The 23,925-nt window shown below is 41.4% G+C and overlaps 1 protein-coding gene across 4 annotated transcripts in view; it reads left to right on the plus strand.

The window, feature by feature from the left end:
* NPAS3 (neuronal PAS domain protein 3) overlaps nt 1-23,925 on the plus strand; it is a 923,046-nt gene that overhangs the window by 127,226 nt on the left and 771,895 nt on the right. For 2 of the 4 annotated variants that reach the window (XM_066343094.1, XM_066343093.1), the window contains exon 2: nt 59-148. The exons of the other annotated variants lie outside the window; for them this stretch is intronic. In XM_066343094.1, coding sequence (XP_066199191.1) covers nt 59-148 — 90 coding nt within the window. The remainder of the gene's footprint in view (nt 1-58; nt 149-23,925) is intronic. 4 annotated transcript variants of the gene reach the window in all.

Here is a 23,925-nt window from a genome sequence, read left to right on the forward strand (position 1 = left end):
TTCCGGTTGACTGTAGAGAACCTCTAGTCATGTCTATCTGTTTTTGATGCCTCTACAGAATAACTGCCCAGCATCCTCTGCCCAACCAATCAGAATGTAGGAAAATCTACAGATATGACGGAATCTACTGTGAATCTACCTACCAGAAGTATGTTGAAATCTTTGTGAGTCTTCCTTCTGGCTCGTGCATCAGTGCTTGTGGTTGCCAGCTATTAAAAATATCCTTGTATTGAAACCTTATATTTTTCTAACTTAGTGGGGGAGGAAAATAAAAACCAAATAATAAAAAAAAGAACCAAAAATTTTGTTTCTGAAATCAAGACAGAAAAAAATGTTAATGCTTTTAAAATTGTGGTCTAAGAGTTTTTAAAAATGTCTATATTAAAGCTCTTAGGGAAGCTTCTTTTTATTGTAATAAACAAATACTTATATGCAAGAAAATCTCAACAAAATACATTGCACAGGTGCTGTGCATCTTAGGGATTTGAAAGGTGTGTTATGTATAAATTAGCTGTCACTTTTTTTCAATCCTATAATGGAATGATGAGTTGTAATTTGCATAATCCTTTAAGAAGTCAAATTATACTGTCATGTAGCAGACTTAACATGCTAGCTAAGATTTCAGAGCTTTGCAGCTAATTACTATGTACCTTACAGGACAGTTAAATTGAAGTTGAGTCCTCCTCTGCCTTTGCTGCCATTTGCTTTGTCCATTATTTAACAGAATCTGAACTGTTGGTAAGAGGTGTTGTTACTATTTCTAAAGTAAACACTGCTCTGAGGAGAAAAGACATTTTACTACATCACAACTTGCCTTATATTGCTTTTGCTAAGAAGAAAGTTTTAGCTTTTTTTTTTTTTTAAAAACAATAGTCTACATGGAGTTTTCTCAAAAGGATAAAATTTATGCTTTTCAGAAGTTAGGAATATGATTTGAAGCAACATTAACTTTCTTTAATTAATTAAATTTTCCTATTAAAATGTAAAATAAGGTAAACATTATCCTTTCTAGATGTACTTTGCGGATATACTTTGGTGTGTTTTGGTCCAGAAACTCTTAACTTCTTTTGCAGTAGAGTTGCATTATGGAAAAACTATACCCATTTTCCTTAAAAATTCTTTCTGAATACACGTTGGTGAGTCTACTTTTATTTACTCCTCTGATTGCTTACAGAGCATTCTCTTTCATGGTTTCTATTTGACAAACGATCAGGAAAGTCTGGAGCCACTGAAGTCTGCTCTCTGCAGTGGGGCTGGGATTCCTGTATCTCTGTGAGATATGTATCTATGGCTTTATTTCTTCATATTCTTCATATTCTCTTCATCGTACTTGGTGTACTTATAATGCAAAATTGTTTATTTTTATTACTTTAAAAATTCTTGTGTTCTGTGAGTTATATTTACTGTGGCTCTTGGTGTCAGGTTTCTGTAATTTTCAGTGATTTTTATGGCTTTCTTGTGATCCATGGACACTTTGAAGAAGCTTTTTGCCATGTAAGAAGGGGATCCTTTAAGGACCATCTTAAAGCAGCAGTTGATTATTGACCATTCAAGTAATTGGAGTCAACCGTTACTCATTTGTAATTAAGCCAGTTTCATGTGTCTGAAATTACTATCTGCTTGGAAGCTGTGGTTTGTCTGTTTAAAGTCAGGAACTTGGATGAGGTCACCAGGAATCCAGCTAAGGGGCTGGCTTTCTGTTTAAACCTTCGGTATCATCTCAAGGGCTGGCTTTTTTAGGAATTGTTGTTATTTGTAGTCAAGGTAGACATAGTAGGCAGCACAGCTGTGACTGCCAGGCAAAGTCACTAGGGGGATATTCATAACAAGGAAATATTGGCAAATAAATGATGAAGAAGGAGAGGAAATCCCCAAGATGTTAAAATTGGAGCACTGTCACTGAGATGATTAATGGTGGTGTGAATTTTAGTGAAGATGCTGATCTGGATTGTCTTGAAACCATACTGTACATTTAATAGCACATATAAAAAAGCCTGTGGCACACGAACACACACTGAGGAGAAAGGGCATGGATTCAGGTTTTATTTTCCTGAGTATTTTCTCCAACTAAGTCTTTGGCTTCTGGTTGGTTATTAGAAAGCTGGTTTTAATGTATATTATATCTAGAACTATGGGTATTGTATACATTTACTATTAGTCAGCAATTAGCTCCTTTCCCTAGAGAGGACTGAAAATGTTTTGTGGAAAAGATAGGTATGTTTTTAACACTTTTGAGGAGTGAATGTTATTTATAGGGAAATGGTGATCACTGAGATTTGCCTAGTCCTCCTCTGCCACCAGGCAGGGTTGGTCATAGGGCTGTATGTAGTGTAAAGGGCCGAACGTTCATTAATAAAGGGGTGAGGACAATTTTTACAGAACTACTCCGTTAATTTCTGGTGGAGGAAGCTGTCTTGGAAGACCTTTCAGCTTCCCTTGTCAATCATGAGTATCCTGTGTCTGAGTAGTGAATTAGCATTTGCCTTGAGGGATTTTTTATCAACAGTAGGAGGGAGGTGCATGTTGGGCAAGTTACTTAACCTTCTGGGGCCTCAGTAAGTTCTACTAGACTCCTGGTCTGCAAACCGCAGCTTGCGAGCCAAATGCGGCTCTTTGGCCCCTTGAGTGCGGCTCTTGCACAAAATACCGCTTGCGGGTGCTTTCTCGATAAGGAATTACCTACCTATATAGTTTAAGTTTAAAAAACTTGGCTCTCAAAAGAAATTTCAGTCATTGTACTGTTGATATTTGGCTCCGGTGACTAATGAGTTTGCCGACCACTGTGGAGGGAGAGGTAAAAATGAATGTAAAGTCTATTAGAGCACTGGTTATCAATTTAGGGAGCCCTATCCAAATAGTGGGATATGAATCCAATTTAATGGATCAAGATCAGAATTTAAAAAATGAAATGAAAGAGACTAGAAAATTCTCATATTCATTGTAATCAGTAAGGGTGTGTTTTATCTTGAAAGGCTGCTGCTTTTATGTTTTTTTGTGTATGTGTACATAAAACTGCATATAGATGTGTTCACGGGGTGGGTCATGAGGTAAAATGTGTTTTTTACTGTTTCACATTCAAATAAAGATTGACGGCCACTGTACTAGGGAGTCGGGTAGCTGTTATGTCATTGTATGTTCAGGGCACTGTGGGTTATAAAGAAAAGGTCATTCTGTGGGAAAGGGTTCAGGAATGAGAAGGCGCCACTCTCTGGTGTCTTATCCAGGACGTGCTGGAGCCAGCCTGCATGGGCAGCCTTTCTACCCTGGGACCCCTGACTGAGGCCAGGAACTTGGAACTGGGGGAGGTATTTGCACTATGGAAACTGGAAAAGGCTGCAGACCGGAGTCCTCCCACCCCCAGCTGGTTGTTACATATCAACCACCATATCACTGCTCATGCCTTTCAGCTATAATTCTATGGCTTTGCAATTACTGTGAATTCTTAGATTTTAAAACATTTTATATATTGTGTTTAGATGTGTTGGGGAATTGTTAAAATAATTAAGTCATTTAATTAATATTAAAAATTTGAAGTACGCAAGGATAAAAAAATACTGAATTATTTCAAAATATCTATAATTTGAGTGTAATATAATGGTAATTACTCTAAGTTCTCACATAAGTGCTTATGATACAACCAATTTAAAACTTCAAATTATAACTGGTGATATTAGATCTCTTGCCAAGAGGTAGGAATACAGTGTTTCCAAAAACACTAATCATATTTTAAATATTTTTAAATTTTGTTTTATGTTAAGCATTCATTTTACTAAGTCCTGAAATTTTTAGGTCCCCAATCCCTCTCCCCATTTTCAGCTGTCTTTATAGTTTGCAATAATATCCCTGGAATTTAGTGAACTTATCTGTAATAAAGTGGATTTGATTGGGAGATGTCAAATTCTTTCCAATTAAAATAATTGTCAGTTTTAATTTTTTTTCTATTTTTTAAATTTCATTTATTTCCTTTTATTAAATGAGACGTGGGAGGTAGAGACAGACTCCCGTATGTGCCTGGGACCTACTGGGATCTACCTGGCAAGCCCTTACCAGGCAACACTGCCCAGCTGGGCCGCTACTCCGGTGCTTGACAACCGAGCTATTTTAGCATTTAAGGCTGAGGCCATGGAGCCATCCTCAGCCCCCAGGGCCAACTTGACTCGAACCATTAGAACCATGGTTGCAGGAGGGGAAGAGAGAGAGGAAAGAAGGGAGAGGGGTAGAGAAGCAGATGTTGCTTCTCCTCTGTGCCCTGACCAGGAATTGAACCTGGGATTTCCACATGCTGGGCCCATGCTGTACCACCAAGCCAACTGGGAGCCAACTGGCCAGGGCCTTTTTTTTTTTTTTTTTTTTTTTCTATTTTCAATATAGAAGTAAAAGCAGTATGGAAAATCTGAAAAAATAAAACGACTGGGATCCTTCATTATTTTAACTATGATAACTTTTAGACTTTGCTTTTAATGAAAGATAGAAAATCTACTGAGTCAGAGGAAGGGAAACTTTCATGGACACGAGATAGAATTGAAGCCATAAATCTGATGTAGATACCCGGTGTAAATATGTGGTCGTGAGGAAAGATAATTAGATAGGAAAGAGTAAAGAGTCAAGAGTAAAGAATAAAGAGCTTTGGAGCTTGTCACCATTCAGCCATCTGGTTGGACACTGATATAAAGGTACGTATTTGAAGAGGCCTGTGCATCCTTAAAGCTGTGTTCAAGACAATTGTAATGCTGGTGGCCGAGGCCAGGCAGGTTCATATTGGATTTGGGCAGTCAGTAGAGGAACTGCAGAGGTGGAAGTGTTGGGCCATTCTGTTTAATAGAGTCTCACAACAGCGGACAAGACATGGGCAGGGAAAATCAGTTCTCTGGCAAATAAACAGCAGGAATGACCCCTCCCAGTGGCGGGCAGGCAATCCGCCATTCCTCATCTCTCTCGAGTGCAAGCACCCATAGCCTTATATAGGATATGCACACATGGCTCTGCTACACACCCATGCACCAATCAGGCAAAGTGCTTGCAGCCGGTAACCCTGCGGAGCAAGCCTAACACAGCTGCCCCACATTCCACCCCTTTAGGGTTGCTCACCTCACAATAGGTACATTGAATACATACCAAAAGTGACAATTACAAAGGTGCCCTTCACAATGTCTCCCTGAGCACTCTGTCCAGGGAGTTAACTGGAGGCCCACCTCTAGCTCCCCACCCCACGGTAGGTGGTAGGGCCTGTACAGTCCAGGGCCATGTCCATTGAAACCAAAAAAGTGTCCTTGGTACATCTCTGCAACTGGGTGAGAGCAGCTTCCTGGTGCAGGAAGGCCTGCACGTGTGCCACATCCCCCATCAGGGTCGCTCATAGTCGTAGTCCAAGATCAGTCCATGATAGCCCAGCTGTCTGTGCCAATTACCAAGGTAAAGATCCATTACAGGCAACTAGGTTCACAAAGGGCCTCAGGCCTCCCCTCCTCCCTGCCGTCATGGCAGCTCTGAAGACACTGCCCCAAGGAGGAGCACATGGCAACAGTGGCCAGCCTTTCCACCTCTGCTCCAGAGAGCATGACACCGTTCACCCTTATGTCCCACAGTCACAGCAAGCCTACCAGGGGCTCAGTAGGTACTCTTTGCTGCTGGTTTTTTACTTTCTGGATGACCTCTGGCCAAGCTCTGAGTGTGTGGATGGCAGCTTCAGCCCGAGACTCCTCAGCCTCAGAAGAGGAGCTGGGCACGCGTACTCCCGCTGACTCAGAGCCACTCCACTGCACAGCTCCATCTTTGGCTCCTGCGGCTCCCGGCTCTTGGCCTGAAGCTGAACCCACAGTTGTTCCTCCAACAACCGTCACTGCCAATGTTCAACTTCTAGGGCAAACTGCAACTCACGGACCCATTCAGCCTCTTTCTCCAGTGCTCACTCCAGTTCAAGCCATTGCTGCCATTGGGTTTGCAGCTCATTCTGGAGCTCTTGACCTCAGGCGCCCTCTCATAGGGCTGTAAAAAACAGCCAGCCCACGGTCCCCAAAAGGACAGTCATGGGGAGCCATAAGAGCAACCAGTCCTCTACTCTACCCCTCAAGGGTGGGTGCGGCTCCATACCCATCTTCTTCGAATCCTGCCCACTACACCAGATGTAATGCCGGTGGCTGAGGCCAGGCAGGCCCACATTAGATTCAGGCAGACAGTAGACAAACGGCAGAGCTGAAAAGCGTGGGGCCATTCCGTTTAATAAAGCCTCACGACGGTGGACAAGCACACAGGCAGGGAAAACCGCTTCTCAGACAAACAGACAACAAGAATGACCCTCACAGTGGCCGGCAGGCAATCCGCCATTCCTCATTTCTCTCGAGCACAAGCACCCACAGCTTTCTATAGGCTTTGCACACATGGCACTGCTACACACCCACGTGCCAATCAGGCAAAGTGTTTACAACCAGTAATCCCGCGGAACAAGCCTAACATAGCTGCCCCAGAACAATCATTTCACCAGTATTTAGAAAAAAACCCAATTCTTGGGAAGACAGGAACTTAAATGATAAACATTAGACCAGGGGTCCCCAAACTACGGCCCGCGAGCCGCATGCGGCTCCCTGAGGCCATTTATCCGGCCCCTGCCACACTTCTGGAAGGGGCACCTCTTTCATTGGTGGTCAGTGAGAGGAGCACATTGACCATCTCATTAGCCAAAAGCAGGCCCATAGTTCCCATTTAAATACTGGTCAGTTTGTTGATTTAAATTTACTTGTTTTTTAATTATTTAATTTAGTTTTTCTTTATTTTAAATATTGTATTTGTTCCTGTTTTGTTTTTTTTACTTTAAAATAAGATATGTGGCCCTGGCCAGTTGGCTCAGCGGTAGAGCGTCAGCCTGGCGTGCGGGGGACCCGGGTTCGATTCCTGGCCAGGGCACATAGGAGAAGCGCCCATTTGCTTCTCCACCTCCCCCCCTCCTTCCTCTCTGTCTCTGTCTTCCCCTCCCGCAGCCAAGGCTCCATTGGAGCAAAGTTGGCCCGGGCGCTGAGGATGGCTCTATAGCCTCTGCCTCAGGTGCTAGAATGGCTCTGGCAGAGCATCGCCCCTGGTGGGCGTGCCGGGTGGATCCTGGTCGGGCGCATGCGGGAGTCTGTCTGACTGTCTCTCCCCGTTTCCAGCTTCAGAAAAAAACAAAAACAATAAAAAAAAAAAGGAAAGATAAAATAAGATATGTGCAGTGTGCATAGGGATTTGTTCATAGTTTTTTTTATAGTCCGGCCCTCCATGGTCTGAGGGACAGTGAACTGGCCCCTGTGTAAAAAGTTTGGGGACCTCTGCGTTAGACACATGCTATGCAATTGCATTGGGCACTGTAACACAAAGGGGTTTAACAAAGGGTTTCTAATGTCAGAGTTCAACCAAGATGAGAGGAAGTTTGTAACTGACTAGAGAGCTGCCACCTACTGCAGAAGAGGCCCCTGGAAACATTGTGAGGGTTCTTTGTTTCCTGAGTCTCCATCCTAGCCCCTCTTCCTCTTCAGTGAAATTCATTTCACCTGGATACCCTGTTAGTGTTTGAATGCCCAGAGCATTGTCTCCCTGGGGAATTTTTTTCCATGCCCCTCATTGCAGATCAGGTGTTAGCTGATAATGTTACTCTTCTAAGGACCATTTGCATTTTAATATGCAACTCCAACTGAAATAATCAAGGGAGAAAAAGGGAGTTTCTTTTGTAGTAGAATAATTTCAGACACCACAAGGTGCGGTTTGGAGAAATTAATTAGGGGTTAGCGGGGGGTGTGTGTATAATTGTGTGTGTGATGTTTCTTCTCTTTCCTGAAAAGAACGAACCCAGAATGTTGGTGTTTTTCTTCAGAACAGTGTGAAGTCTGGCCTTGGCCAAGATGCATAGGTTTGGAAATGGAAAGATTCAGACTCAAGAGAGAGAAAGAATTAAGATATTCTGGGGATATGAAGAGGAGAATGAGTGAAGAAGGAACTCACCAGTCTTAATCAGCAGTGTTGTGCGGAGTGCTAACCACTTGCATGTGTTAACCCAATTAAGGAGAACAAGACAGCTGCCTTGTCAGGCAGGCTGTCTGGGGGGTGAGGGTTGGGGGGGGGGGGTGGGAGAGATGGTCACCTGTGCTGAAGGGAAGGGAAAGGTCAAGAAGGCTCCAAAAGCTGCAAATTCTTTGGCTAGTTATTTAATCTGATTGATTGATTGCTATTAGATAGTCTTCTCCCTCCCTCCATTAGAATAATTTATTCCATTGTGTTTGGACCCATAAATAAAGAATTGAAAAAAGAAATATACAATGAACTCTTCATAAAGAGCTCTGATAGAATCTGCATTGAACTTTGTAGCAAGAACTGCTTCAAGCCTTTTAACATCTAGATGAATTCTAATTTACACATCATGCCTATCAGACCTCAACATAGTTTCTGGTGGTTTCTCCCAGTTATTTTCAGTATCACACACATGATTTTTATAAATTACTTGAAGTGGAATAACTTGGTTATGTGGATGGCATGTGTAATGCCAATAGCCAAGGCCAGGCCATTCCACATTGAATTCAGGCAGATGTTAGAGAAACTGTAGAGCCAGAAAGCGGTGGGCCATTCCTGTTTAATAGAGTCTTGCAATAGCAGATGAGCAAACAGGCAGGGAAAACCGCTTCTCATGTCAGCAAGCAAATGAATAGCAAAAACGGACCCTAACAGTGGCAGCCAGGCAATCAACAATCTGCCATCCTCCTTGAGGACAAGCATCCATAGCCTTACATAGACTATACACCGTAGCTTTACATAGACTGTATACACGTGGTGCTACCATGTGCTCATGCAAAGTACAAGTGAGAAAGCCTAACACAGTTGTTTTCCCAATACCATGAAACTGTAATACTTAAGGCTAATGTCAGACTTGCTTAAAAAGTAACTAATTCATTCATATAACAAACATTTTGATTGTCACTCATGGGTCAGGTGCTGTTATAGGTAAACTGAGGAGAGTAAGCAAACCTCTGGCCTCCAGAAGCCTGGGATGTGAATAAGTGATGGAGATTGTGTGTGAGCAGTGCCACGAGTGATGTGAGTGGCAGCTGTGGAAGCAGCACCATGAGAGCATTATCTGTGATTGTCACAGTGGGTTCTGAGGTCTTCATGGTGGAGGACATGCTTGACTTGGGGGAAGGGTGCGTGAGGTAGTGATTGGAGCTTAAAGGTAAGTATTCCTGTGTAGCAGATCACAAATGGTACATGTCAGGAGTGGAGGTTGGAAAAGGGTCACAGGAGTTGAGGCTGGAGAGGAAGGGGTGCCAGGGCGTGGATGTGGGCTGTGCTGTGTGAGAGCCCCTGTTGGGGTCCTTGGGTGGGGGGTTGGGAGAGTGCGGCACAGACTGCACAGGAGAGAATCACTCGACGTAACTTGGATCTGAGGCAGGACACCTGCTGTGGGAGCGCCCGTGGCCTCAGCCTCTCCTTTTTGTTTAGTTAGCATTTAGTGTGCTTTAAGTGGAAGAAAGTGCAGTTGTGCTGTGTTTGTTGTGTGAAGGTATTTTTGATTTACAAGTATCTTGAAGGACTCTCAATATGAAATCCAGTTCAGGACCTATGTACGGATTCATTGCTTCTCTGGTTTGAGGTGCTCCATGGTTGCCTTTCTCCTCACAGACCGCTTGTAATTCAAGATAAATGCATGCCAGAAAGTAGAGGCAGACAGGCATAGAGGGCATTGGCTTCACCACAGTGTGTATTTTCAGTATGAGAGAAGTGACTGCCTAGATTTTTAAAAATAATTGGCTAACAACACATCCATAGTATATCTGAGAACTTTAGAAACTTGAGAAGAGAAAGTGAAGGTTAAGGTGAGAGAAACAGCAACAATGAACCTTTTGTAGGCGTGCTGTTGAACTAGAGTGTTCCAAACTGCTAATGGTGGCTTCAGAGAGGCAGAGAGACTGATGTGCTTGTGTCAGATTTAAATATTAATACAGCAAACTTATACATGAACTATGGTTCTGATAAGTTCTCCTCATCTTAAGAATAATAGATTGTTCTAGGTGTTGAGTTTATAAATGTGTCTTTAGTGAATTTTTGGACTTAAATTATGTATTCGAGTAGAATTATGCTTTAGTGTTTGATGATGAGCAACCTATTTTAAGAGATCTTCAAATCCACACTATAGTTTTCAGTCATTGCTAGAGATGGTTAAACCTCCTGAAAACAGGTCTAGTGTGGTTCCAGTCCTGCAGTTATCTATCTGTTAGATGTGGGACAGTGGCTAAGTTACTTAACCTCTTTAAGTTTCTATTTTCTCAACTCTGAAATGGAGGTAAAAATAGTAACTATCTCCTAGTTGTTTTGAGGATCAATGTGATGATGAAGATGATAAATGATGAATATTACTATCTTTTAGTAATACTGCTATCAGGTGGTGGGCTGATGGCTTAACATACTTTTTAAAAAATCCTTATAATAAACTTATGTACATGGTAGCTATGATCATTACCACCATTTACAGATAACAGAGGTGTATAGAGCTGAGGTAGCTTACTCAAGGGTGTGAGGGTAGGATATAGTGGAATTTGGACTTAGTCTCATCAAACTATGGCCCACTGACTACATCTGCTCACCCTTTCTCCTGCCTATTTTTGTAGATCAAGTTTTATTAGAACACAGCTATACCCATTCATTTATGCATCGTCTGTGGCTGCTTCTGTGCTTTGTGGTGACAGAGTAGTGGAACAGAGACCATGTAGACTGCAAAGCTTCAAATGTTTATTATCTTGCCCTTGTCAGAAAAAGTTTGCTGAATGTTGGGCAAACAAGTGTTTTTATAGGTTTGCTCACTCGTATTGGGGCAGCACCCTGTGAGTATAGTCTATGGAAGGCTATGGGTGCTTGTCCTCAGGGCAGCAGATGCAAATTGTGGATTGCCTGCCTCCATGGGGAGGGGCTGTTGCTTGCTGGAGGAGGGTTTTTCCCCCCAGCCAGTTTTGCTGTAGAGTAGAGTGCCGAGAGGAAAGAGAGAGAGAGAGAGAGAGAGAGAGAGAGAGAGAGTGAGAGTCCGGAGGGTGAGTCGGAAGGTTGAGTCCAGAGAATGAGTTTGGGTTGTGGAACCAGAGACCGAGTCGGGGCTTGGGAGCCCTGAGATTTCCGCCCGTGAGTTTGGGTGAGCCCTGCTGAGGCTGGTGGAGGCCTGTGAGTCTGGAATGCTGAGGGGCTTGGGAGCCCTGAGTGAGAGGGAAGTGGTTTTCCTGCCTGTTTGCTCGTCTGCTGTTACAAGACTATTCTAAATGGAATGGCCCACCATTTTCTGGCTTCACAGTTCCTTTACCATCTATCTGCCTGAGTCCAGTGGAAACCTGAACCTGCATGGCCACGGTGGCGGCCACTGGCCCTACACTGAACCCCTGCATTAGACCTCAGGCTGTAGGATTTAAGAACCCAAGGTTTAAACCACAGAAATGCTTATTAATGGTGCTTGGCATCTAAGTGGTTACTAAGTGAGTACTACTACTCTGTTACTCACCTAACTTAGGATACAACTGTTCATTTTGTAGAGCTGTAGTCTGTAAAATGGAAATAAGCACTCAACCTCCTGCTGGATAAGCCATTTTGACTATGAAATGTTAAAGAATTTGAAGTTACTAAAGGAATTCATGCTGAATTGTGTGTTATACTTGCCATTATTATATTTTATGCAATAATAATGTGAGAATTTACATTTTCCTAACCTTCAAAGTACATATAATTCTTCATTGAAGGGGATATTCAGGTCCTGTGTTAAATTAATTTTGTATATCAGAAAATTTCAAATTCTTAGGAGGTTTAAGAAAATATCTTCCTTATGAAAAGTACATAAGGATATTGTGGCGATGCCACTTATAATAAAAAAAATACCATGATCTGTGTTTAAAAATATGAATAAGTAGTGTGCTTACAATAGGAAAAAAACCCCACCAGGATTTATCATTTTAATGAGAAGGTATATAATTAGCACATCTTCCCTAATAGTTTTATCAACAACAAAGAGATGAGATTATAGTTTCAACTTTACCCTACCCAGAACTTTTAGTTCCATATATGATTTGTTTATTATTGATTCAAGGAATTCCCTATCTTCTGTTTAGTAAATGGCCTTGTGTTTGGAGCTCACAGACTGAGTTGCTGGGCCTTGAATTTGCATTGAGGGAATATTCTTAGAATTTTCTTTCACTAGGCCCAATGCCATGGTCCTGGGTTGGTGAATGGGGCGGGGGTTGTAGATTAGTTTTATTGTTTTCTCTTGGAGTAGCTCTTTTTGAGATGCAGTACATCTTTGTTCTGGAACATTTAGAAAATGTAGATAATCATAAAAGAAAATCATTATAATTTCTGACTGTACTACCATAAATAGCCAATGTTGACTTGGTGTCTATCCTTAAATAAAATTGTGTGTATTTATGTGCTTATTACTTTTGATAGATATATTGCCAGGAGCAACTTACGTAGAGGAAGCAGGAAGCTATGCGGTCACTTTCTGTATAGAAACCATGCTCTGCAGATTTCCTTTCAAATATGACATGTTTTTCCCTGATGTAGTTTGTATCTCTTTACTGAATTTTTATCATGTTCTTGATGGAGGAATTTTAGTTATTTTTTCTTTCTTTAAATTCCTCCTGCAGGAACTAGTGATATACTCATCAGTGACATTAGTGATAAGATTATCAGCAGAAAAATTCTTCCCTATCACCCCAATAATTTTTATTTAGATAACCCATCATTAAAATGTGGAAATAGTTTTCAAAGTTTGAGGATGAATCTAATTGTAAGAAGGGTGGTGGGCTAAAGAAAAATAGGGTTTTATTTTTTTAGGTCAGAATATGTATATGTAGGAGAAATAACTGTTAAGTGATTAGATGGAGTTTTCTGGCTGCTTTACAAACTCATTCTGTCACATGCCATGTCCGCTGCGTCATTCTCTAGCTTGCTTAAAAAGAGAATTCTATTTACTGTGTTCAGCTCTGAGATGTTTTGATCTGATTCTCCAAGCAGAGAGGTCTGAGTCCTATGAGGACTTTGGTTCAATGACCAGCCTGTAAGAAAAGCACTCTTGTTTTTCCATTGGCAAACTTAATACCTTTGTGATTCACGTATTGGTGTTAGGATTTCTTGGAATTGAGTGGTTTAGGTTTATGTGATTAAATAGACTATCATTGCATCTTATTTAAAACCTGATTCCCCTTCCCCTCCCTCAGCCCAGTTAGAAAGGATCCCTACAATAAATACTAAATGCAATAGCAACTCAATATTAGACTCTATATACAGTCTCACTCTTTGCTTTTTCTCACTAGGTACCAATGAGGTACCTAGTTCTCACTAGCAGTTCCCATCACTTGCATTTCAAATCAACACAAGCTTCCATAACAGCATCATTGTGATGTTGCCTGTCAGGGGTGCTTAGAGGGAATCACAGCCGACTGCATGCCTTGGTCTTGAAATTAGGAGGTGCATGGTCTTTTTTGATGATTCTTCTGTTTCCGCTCTCCAACTCTACGGATACTATTTTAGGGGTGAAATCAAGTTAGCATGGCTCTGTCAGACACAAAGCCTCCTGTCCTGTGTGTTTTAGACACCAGCTGGATTTCCTGGTGAAGACCTGTTTATAGTAGTTACAGGGAGGTCTGCGCCCTTCCAGGGAAGCAGCACCCTTTTCTAAGGAGTGCCTGACTGCTGCATGGCCTGTAAGGAAAGATAAGCAATAGCTCCGATTCTCACCCCTTGGAGGAATCCATCAGGTGTTGTAGGTCTTGAATTAATATCGGTGAAAGCAGTGGTATTCACATAACCAGGATTTTTAAGGGAGAGTTTGGAGACACATCCAGTGGGGAGGGAAGGAGGGTGGAAGGTAGGGGCAGTTCCTGAGATCTTGAAAAAAATTAATAGTCAATAAATTCATTTGATAGGAAGATTGTTTACTTTCTTTTCTGAATGCTATTTGCCCAGAGCTAGAAACAATTAATATGAGGCTGGTAGGAGTAAAGAATACTGATATTGTTGTTTTTTGTGTTTTTTTTTTTTTTTTTTTTTTTTAAGAAAAATATGTTAATGGTATTTGTGACATGCTTCAGGGATGGGAAGAGTAGGAAACTAAAATTATGGACACTAGATTTTAGGTAAAGCATCTTTTACAGGGACCTAGTGGCAAGTTTGGTTCACTTGCACCGAAAATGCCTTTATTGGGTCTATTTAGTAGACATGCAGGACAAAACGATTGCTGAGGTACAGTGTGTTCTCAAAATGTGAGGCTCTGAGCTGTAGACAGAAGGAATATAGTGATGTTTACTCTGCCATCAAAAGGAAACACTCATTGATGCTGAAGCCTTTCTTTGTGAGGCTAAATTGATCCTCCTGGGGACGACAGAAATTTTAACTCTTGGCAGTGAGTTGTATTTCAGTTTCACCATTCCTGCTTCCGTGTTGGCTGGTTTTCTATATGCAGAAATAATAGATGAGGCTGAAATAGGTTTTAGTAATTGATGGGGCTAAAATCAGAAGGAAAGGAAGTAACATGTTGCAACTCTGGTGTTCTGTGGTCTACAGGCATTATTATAATTGACCTAAACAACCATATATGAAGTAGGTAGGTTATACTTTCTTTTTGCACTCAAGAAAGTGAAGGCTCAGCAAGGCTGTTCATTAACCAGGTCAGAGAGGTGCTCAGTTTTCGAAGACAAATCCAGGTCCATCTGACCCAGCAGTACATTCTTTGGCAACTGGATGTCAGAAGAACATCCCTCCCCTGTTCAAAGATAATCTACTGGCCCTGGCCGGTTGGCTCAGTGGTAGAGCAGCAGCCTGGCGTGCAGAAGTCCTGGGTTCAATTCCCGGCCAGGGCACACAGGAGAGGCGCCCATCTGCTTCTCCACCCCTCCCCCTCTCCTTCCTCTCTGTCTCTCTCTTCCCCTCCCACAGCCGAGGCTCCATTGGAGCAAAGATGGCCCGGACGCTGGGGATGGCTCCTTGGCCTCTGCCCCAGGCGCTAGAGTGGCTCTGGTTGCAAAAGAGAGACGCCCCCTGGTGGGCAGAGTGTTGCCCCCTGGTGAGCATGCTGGGTGGATCCAGGTCGGGCGCATGCGGGAGTCTGTCTGACTGTCTATCCCCGTTTCCAGCTTCAGAAAAATACAAAAAAAAAACAAAAACAAAAAAACAAAGAAAATAAAAAAAACAAAGATAATCTACTGAAATCTATTTCTCAGAAGAATAAGACCCTGAGGAACTTAAAGCCTTACCTTTAGGGGGAAATTTGTTGTATTTGAACATTAGGCATTTAAAAAGCATAAATTCACTGTCCTTTCTGTGCAAATCAGTATATTTTCTAGTATGGGGACAGTTAGGTCTCCTCTTTGGAAATTTCATCTGCTCTTCACAACTACAGTTATCACATAGAAATGGATGAATCCTAAGTTTTTATCTCAAGCCCAACCTCTTTCCAAACTCGAATTTTTATTCCCAAGGTATTTAACATTTCTGCTTGTGATCCATTTTATATCAACCTCGACATCCAATGACCAAGAACTTTGTAGGCATTTGCATGGACAGTGCCGATTAATCCTCAAAGCAACCCACCTAGTTGTGTTTTTTCTCCATTTTACATGGAGACATCACCACACTAACCAACTAAAGAGGTTAAATGCTTTTCAGAATTTCACACAGTTGCCATGTGACATGTAATACTGCGCCGGCAAAGTAAGCCATTTACACTCAGTCTCAGGGTTTCTCTGGGACAGTGCTTCCCCCCCCCCCCCCACCTTTCAGCCATCCCCTCAAAACAGAACTCTGTATCTTCCTCAGGATGATTCTCTCCTATCCTGCACTTTTTTTTTTTGCTTTATCTTAATTTTTCTAGCCATTTAGGCGTACTTGTGCAATCTTCTTCCATTCTGCTTCTCTCATCTCAAATGTCCTCTGTTTACAGAAAGATTCTTTTAAAAATACTCTTCTGTTCCCATCTCCTTAATCTAAGCTATTATTTTAGGCCTAGATTGTTGTAGTTCCCTAATTAGTCATATCTCCTATCTCGTTCAGCTTGATTATGTTAAATGAACAGTTGAATCGTACTGTATACATAATATCATGCAAGAGAATGCAAACACTTTTCTTTTGGGGTACCTTATAAATAGTTATCAGATTAAAATACTGTTTCTAACACATTTCCTTGCTCAGAATCATTGACTGCCATTGTCACTACATGGTTTCCATAATCTTAGTGTTTAAAACCCACTAGGCTTTCAGCCTCCCCTTCTCCCACAAAATATTTTTCGCACAAGCTCTCTGCTCCTGTCCACAAAATGTTTCAGTTCATTCACTGGGAAAAATACAAGCACTAACTCTGTGCCTGTGCTTCATCCACAGTGGCTTCTTTTCTCCCTTAATTTAAGTCAGCACTTTAATTGGGTATCTTCCATAACCAGTGAACAAAGACAAAAATCTCTGCCCTCAAAGTTAGAGGGCATAAGAGACAGACACTAAACAACAAACATTAAAAACCAAGTAGGTAAAATATTCTGTTAGGGGGTGGTTGGTCTATGGAACAAAATTATAGAAGGTTAAGAAGGAGTGCTGAGGTGAAGAGGTGTTGGTTATGGTTTCAAATAGATGAGATCCCATGTTCAAAGATGGTATTTGAGCCAAGACTAAGGAAGTGAGGGTTCTAGGCACCCAGAGAACCAGGGAGAATATTCCAGGCAGAGCTAGCCAAGACTGGCAAGGCTCTGAGACTGAAAAATTCTTGATGTGTGTTAGGACAGAAGGAAGCCAATTTGAATGAGCAAGGAGGGCAGTAGCAGGAGACAGGTCAGAGGAAAACTAGAGGACCCAGGTTCAAAACCCTAAGGTCGCCAGCTTGAGCATGGGGTCACTGGCTTGAGCATGGGATCATAGACATGACCCCATGGTTGCTTGCTGGCTTGAGCCCAGAGGTCACTGGCTTGAAGCCTAAGGTCGCTGGCTTGAACAAGGGGTCACTCGCTCTGCTGTAGCCCCTTGGTCAAGGCACATATGAGAAAGCAATCACTGAGCAACTAAGGTGCCGAAATGAAGAATTGATGTTTCTCATTTTATCCCTTCCTATGTCTGTCCCTATCTGTCCCTCTCTCTGACTCACTCTCTGAGTCCAAAAAAAAAAAAAAAAAAAAAAAAAAAAAAAAAAAAGAAAAAGGGATGCAAGTTTCTTAAAGATATTTATTCATTTATTCAATCCACAGACATTTTTAAGGTACTATTAAAGACCATTAATTGTCTTATTTCTTCAGTAGTGCTGAATGCAATTAGAGGCAACTTTAATATAGTGGATAAGTGCACAGGCTCTGATGGAGACTGATGTATTCAAACCCTAGTTCCATTAGTTATTTGCTGGATGATCTTTCATAAGCTATCTGTTCCCCATTTTTCTCATCTGTGAAATAATGATAGTGTTCTTATAGTGTTTACTATGGTTGAGTAAATGAACTAATACATGTAAAATACTTAGAATAATGCTTGGTACATAGTAAGTGCTCAAATACTGTTTACCGTTCCTGAGTAAGTGTTCAGGAAAAATTAGTTAAAGGAGGATGAACATTTGAAGTGACTTTTCTCCTTTAAACACCCATGTTTAAAACCTGCTGAGCTGCATGGATAATATGAATAATAAGGTCTAGAGTAAGCATTGCCTTTAGCTGATGGTTAAAAAAATAACACGAGAGAATTGTATTACAATCAGTCTGACTAGCTGTCTCTCTTTAGGGGTGGACATGGAAGCAAGTCAGCATTCCCTCTGGGTAGATTTGATTGACAGACTGGCAAAAAGCATTTAAATACCTAACACTTGGAAAAAAGTCAATGTTTTCTTATTATTTTTAGCTTAAAATGTTGAATATATATTAAAATGAGAAAAATAATTTTCAGGATAGATACGACTTTCTTAGTACATAAAAGCAAGGAGATCACATCAAGAAGGGAATATTATTTTTTTGCCCAAATACAGGAAATTACTATTTTTCCCTCCATGTTTATATTTTGATACCTAATATCTCCCCCCTTTCTCTCTTTATTTTGGCCCCTCCTGTGGTGGTTTTACCTTTCATTCTTCTTATTGTCACCGTCTAATTTGGCCTCCAAGTCCAGGAAGGAGCAGCGTGCTGCTGCCATGGAACTCATACACCGTGTCAGCAGGTGGTGTGAAGAGCAGCTTCATTCTGCTTTCCTTGTGCCTGGTACTTCAGCGAGGTACTCAGGTTCCGTGTGAGCTCAGTATTCCTGATTTCATCCTGTGTATCCTAGATGGCAGTGCAGACAGTGGCTGTCAATGAGTAACAGGTAAAGATTGAACAGGGAAGTCCTTTTGATGAACTTTGTGGAACATTATTTGGAAGTAGCTTGCAGTCGGACCAGCTCCATCATTCATGATCATAGCACATGGCACAAAGGTCAGAGCATCAGGCTGCCGGTGAGAAAGCTGCACTTGCATTCCTTGTTCTGTAACCAGGCCATTTCATGCAGTGCTGGACTAGTGACCACTATCCTGTGAGTGAAGTGATATCTAGCACAATAGGAATGCAGAATGTTTACAGGATGAAGCACAAAGAATGCTCAAGAGGGACTTTGTGCTATGTAGATATAAATAAATTAAAGCATATTTAGAATATGCTTTTTTGAATTTTGTAATACTTTAGGTGCTCTTAACTTTTTATCCATATTCAGAAATCTTTCTAATATGGAAAGTTAGATAGGGAAGACTGAAAATGAATATCTGATCTTACTGATGTGTGCTGAAAAGAAGTGATTTCAGCATCCATTCACATCCCTAGATTTACTTTAAACCACCTAATGGACACAGGTTGCCTCTAGGACACATTGACCCAGAAGGTTGTTGTATAATCAATTTTCCATTTATCACATTAAATGATGCTTATCCAACCATTGAACCTCATGGTAAATGAATGGTTTATTATCATTTGGAACAACACCATTTTTATTAGTAATATTTTTTGAGCTTTCATCATAGAATATGCATGGAGCTTACTGAAAAGACAAATGGGATTGAATAGAAAAGACAGCTTTCTGCTCTCAGGAACCATTTCTAAGTCAATTCCTACCTGGTCATAAAGAGATGCAATAAACCATGATTATGTTGTTCATATATATTTAGGAGAGATCCAATTCAGTGTTCAAATAGCCAATTCCAAAATGTTTTCAGAAGGTTAATGTTTTAAGTAAATATTTAAGTTGATCATTTTGAGATATAAGAATATTTAGAAACCTAAGGGCAATAATTAAGATTATTATTATTATTATTATTTTTACAGAGACAGAGTCAGAGAGAGGGATAGACAGGGACAGACAGACAGGAACGGAGAGATGAGAAGCATCAATCATTAGTTTTTGTTGCGCATTGCAACACCTTAATTGTTCATTGATTGCTTTCTCATATATGCCTTGACCGTGGGCCTTCAGCAGACTGAGTAACCCCTTGCTGGAGCCAGCAACCTTGGGCTCAAGCTGGTGAGCTTTTTGCTCAAACCAGATGAGCCCGCGCTCAAGCTGGCGACCTCAGAGTCTCGAACCTGGGTCTTCCGCATCCCAGTCCAATGCTCTATCCACTGTGCCACCGCCCGGTCAGGCAATAATTAAGATTATTAAAGCAACAACTAACAGCAACGTGAATCTACTTCTGTCTTATTTTCATTCTAAAACAATAGTTAAAATGTAGACATTTTATGACATTTTGTTTTAAATTTACTTAATTGGATGGATTAATGCCATTGTTTCTTGTTGTTTAACATTTGTGAACCACGAAAGTGACAAACTCTATCTAAAGAATATTGGATGGCCCTGGCTAGTTGGCTCGGTGGCAGAGTGTCAGCCCAGCATGTGGAAGTCCTGGGTTTGATTCCCAGCCAAGGCACAGAGGAGAAGCACCCATCTACTTCTCCACTCTTCCTCCTCTCCTATTTCTCTATCTCTCTCTTCCCCTTTCCTGCATCCAAGGCTCCATTGGAGCAGTGTTGGCCCGGGCACTGAGGATGGCTCCATAGCCTCTGCCTCAGATGCTAGAATGGCTCCAGTTGCAACAGAGCAACATCCCAGATGGGCAGAGCATTCCCCCTAGTGGGATTTCTGGGTAGATCCCTGTTGGGTGCATGTGGGAGTCCGTCTCTCTGCCTCCCTGCTTCTTACTTCAGAAAAAAAAAAGAATATTGGATGGAGCCTTAATTTTATGTGTCACGTAGTGTTAAGCCAGTACAACTGAGTCAAAATAACAGCAAAAAGTAAAAAAAAAAAAAAAATTTCTGAAAATTATGTCAATAAGAAATATGTACTATATAAAGTGGCTATGCTAACTAGAACTGTAAGCTATAGGTTAATGTATTTATGAGGAAAAAATTATATTGATGTCTTTACAAAAATGTGTTTTAATATTGCTCTTAAATAGTGGAAATTATTTAATATTTTTTCTCTTTAACTGTAATAGTATAGACTACTTGATGGGAACACCTCCCCCAACATCCCAAAAAGGGAAAGGATTTAAAATTTCATTTAGAAAATCACTTCAGTTAGACATGTGTTATTTGCAAAATAATGTTAGAAATTATTGTATTGTATTTTGAAATTTAGATAAACCTGTATTATGCATGCAGAATACACAAAAAATTGAAAATAGCATTTAACAAATATGAAATGTCCTTAGCATAGAAAGTCATTGAGCACTGACGTCATTTCAGCATGGACTGCCTGACTCACCTTTTTCTCCAAGGGAACCTCAGTCTAATTTGGGTCAGTTTCCAAGTGAGCATGTGTTAGGTGGTCCCATCCTAAACCACACCACAAGACTAGAACATGATGTGACATAGGTCTTTGTTTAGAACTGCAGTAGCAGGAGACACTGTGGGTCAGGGTGGAATTGGCAGGGCTGAGCGCCTATATGCGCACACAGTGTGGTATCTAGCAGGGCACTACTTTTTGGTTTCCTTTAAATGATAGTTGGTGAATGCGTAATCTAGTATGTCACTTTATGGGACAACAAACTTGGCACACAATATATTTTTTTGTGTGGATTTATTTGTTTCCCATATTATAATTGGTAGTTTATTTATAATAAAGAAAATTAAAGAACATATGTCTAAAATAAAAATATATGTATTTCAATATTAAAAACTTCCAAATAATTTCTACAACCTAAGTGGAGTTTTTTTTTTTTTTTGTTTGTTTGTTTTTTGTATTTTTCTGAAGCTGGAAACGGGGAGAGACAGTCAGACAGACTCCCGCATGCGCCCTACCGGGATCCACCCGGCACGTCCACCATGGGGCGATGCTCTGCCCACCAGGGGGCGATGCTCTGCCCCTCCAGGGCGTCGCTCTGCTGTGACCAGAGCCACTCTAGCGCCTGGGGCAGAGGCCAAGGAGCCATCCCCAGCATCCGGGCCATCTTTGCTCCAATGGAGCCTCGCTGCGGGAGGGGAAGAGAGAGACAGAGAGGAAGGAGAGGGGGAGGGGTGGAGAGGCAGATGGGCGCCTTTCCTGTGTGCCCTGGCCGGGAATCGAACCCGGGACCTCTGCACGCCAGGCCGATGCTCTACCACTGAGCCAACCAGCCAGGGCCTAAGTGGAGTTTTATGTTATATTTGTACACTAACAGAAAATAGAATGCATTAGACAAGAATTATTTAAACGACGATGACATCATTGCTAGCTTTTAATATTCCAATTTAGTTCTTGGACAACTTGATGTCTTATTTGGGGAAAATGGAAAATATTGGGGGAGGATGTTCTAGTTTTGAAAGTTATTTGGCTCCATTCAGAAACAAGTATTCATTTGTCAAGGAAATATTTATCATCATTTGTGAGAACCATAGACATTTCTCAAAGTCAAAGAAGTTTCAGGCCAGGAGGGGCACTAAGACATATTAGAATTCATTGATACAATAAATATTTATTGAATACCTCCTAAGTGCCAGGCATTGTTCTGGGCCCTCGTGTTCAATGACAAACAGGGAAACCAGAGTCCCTATGTAATGTTGTTTTTATTTGATTGAGCAGGGAAGAATATTTGCAGATACATATGTGATTAAAAAGTAGTATGAAAGGAATTAAATCAGGGCAAAGGGCTAGTGCATGAAAAGAGCTTTTGTTGTAAGACAGAGCGTGCTAAGTGCCTGAAGAATGGTGTAAGTCTCGCAGTTTTCAGTGAGTCTAGAACACAATTACGTATGGCTATGAAGAATTGGGAAATTCTTCTTAGAGAAAATGGAATGCCAGCTGGCCCATAATGGATGGGAATGAACAACCCATGTTGTTACATGACAGAGGATGGTAAAAAGAGTTTGTATTTAGAGTTGACTAGACATAAGAAGTAAGATTGATGAGACCTTGAAGAAGAAGACAAGAATTTGAATTTGGCATTTAATATGGTTTTGAAATACTGAAGAATTTGGGCTGAGGAACAGTGAGGCATGTGAGATTTTTCTAGCCTATGTGTTTGTGTGAAGTGGATAAGATATGTTATGGGAGTGTTATGGTACTTAAGAAGTGAGAGGACTGTATAAATCTTCAGTTTGCACAAACATTGACTACTTCAAGATTTATTGAAGGGTTAGTATGTGAACATGAGTTGGGTAGAGGGATCATATGATCTCCTGACTCATGAAGGTGACTTGCGGGCTGGAAAGTTTGAGAATCACTGTTGTAGATCCAGTATGCTAGCTGTGGTTTACAAGGTTACCAACATTCTTCACCAGGACTCAATCAGGAAATACTTTTAAAAATCGCAGGTGTTGATTGAGCAACAAGAATGCACAAGATAGAAAATATTTTGGGAAATGAATATACAGCCCAAAATAGCTCACAGATGGGTTAATTATAAAAATGGCTACTATTTATTTGACATCTTACTATAAAAGAAACAAATAACTTGTTAACATTTTAGAACAGGGATGAGTTACATAAACTAGTGATGGAGAAATAGTGACCGTCAGCTCTCTTTGTTAGTAATTGCTGCCTGTGAATCAAGGTGCCAATCAAGCATAACACATGCACATTGCAGGTGATGGTACAGGATTAACAGATACATCATTTCATTTCTTTTCCTTTCCTTCCCCTTCCCTTCCCCTTCTTTCCTTCCTTCCTTCCTTCCTTCCTTCCTTCCTTCCTTCCTTCCTTCCTTCCTTCCTTCCTTCCTTCCTCCCTCCCTCCCTCCCTCCCTCCCTCCCTCCCTTCCTCCCTCCCTCCCTCCCTCCCTCCCTTCCTCCTTCCCTCCTTTCCTCCCCTCCTTCTCCTCCTCCTTTTCTTCCTCCTCCCCTTCCCTTCCCTTCCCTTCCCTTCCTCTTTCTTTCTTTCTTTCTTTCTTTCTTTCTTTCTTTCTTTCTTTCTTTCTTTCTTTCTTTCTCTCTCTCTCTCTCTCTCTCTCTTCCTCTTTCTTTCTTTCTTTCTTTCTCTCTCTCTCTCTCTCTCTCTCTCTCTTCCTCTTTCTTTCTTTCTTTCTTTCTTTCTTTCTTTCTTTCTTTCTTTCTTTCTTTCTTTCTTTCTTTCTTTCTTTCTTTCTTTCTTTCTTCCCCTCCTTCCTTCCCTCCCTCCATCTCCTTCCCTCTTTCCTTCTTTCCTTGAGAGACTGGGAAGCAGAGACAGGCTCCCCCATGTGCCCCAACTGGAATTCACCTGGCAAGCCCACTAGAGGGTGATGCTCTGCCCATCTGGGGCCCTTGTTCCATTGTAACCAGAGCCATTTTTAGTGCCTGAGGTGGAGGCCATGGAGACATCCTCAGCACCTTTGGCTAACTCACTCCAATCAAGCCATGGTTGCAGGAAGGGATGAGAAGAGAGAGAGAGAGAGAGAAGCGAGAGTGGAGGGGTGGATAAGGAGATGGGTGCTTCTCTGTTTGCCCTGACCAGGAATCAAACCCAGTACTTCCACATGCTGAGCTGATGCTCTACCACTGAGCC

Source organism: Saccopteryx leptura, chromosome 6, assembly GCF_036850995.1.
Source record: "Saccopteryx leptura isolate mSacLep1 chromosome 6, mSacLep1_pri_phased_curated, whole genome shotgun sequence".
NCBI lineage: Eukaryota > Metazoa > Chordata > Mammalia > Chiroptera > Emballonuridae > Saccopteryx > Saccopteryx leptura.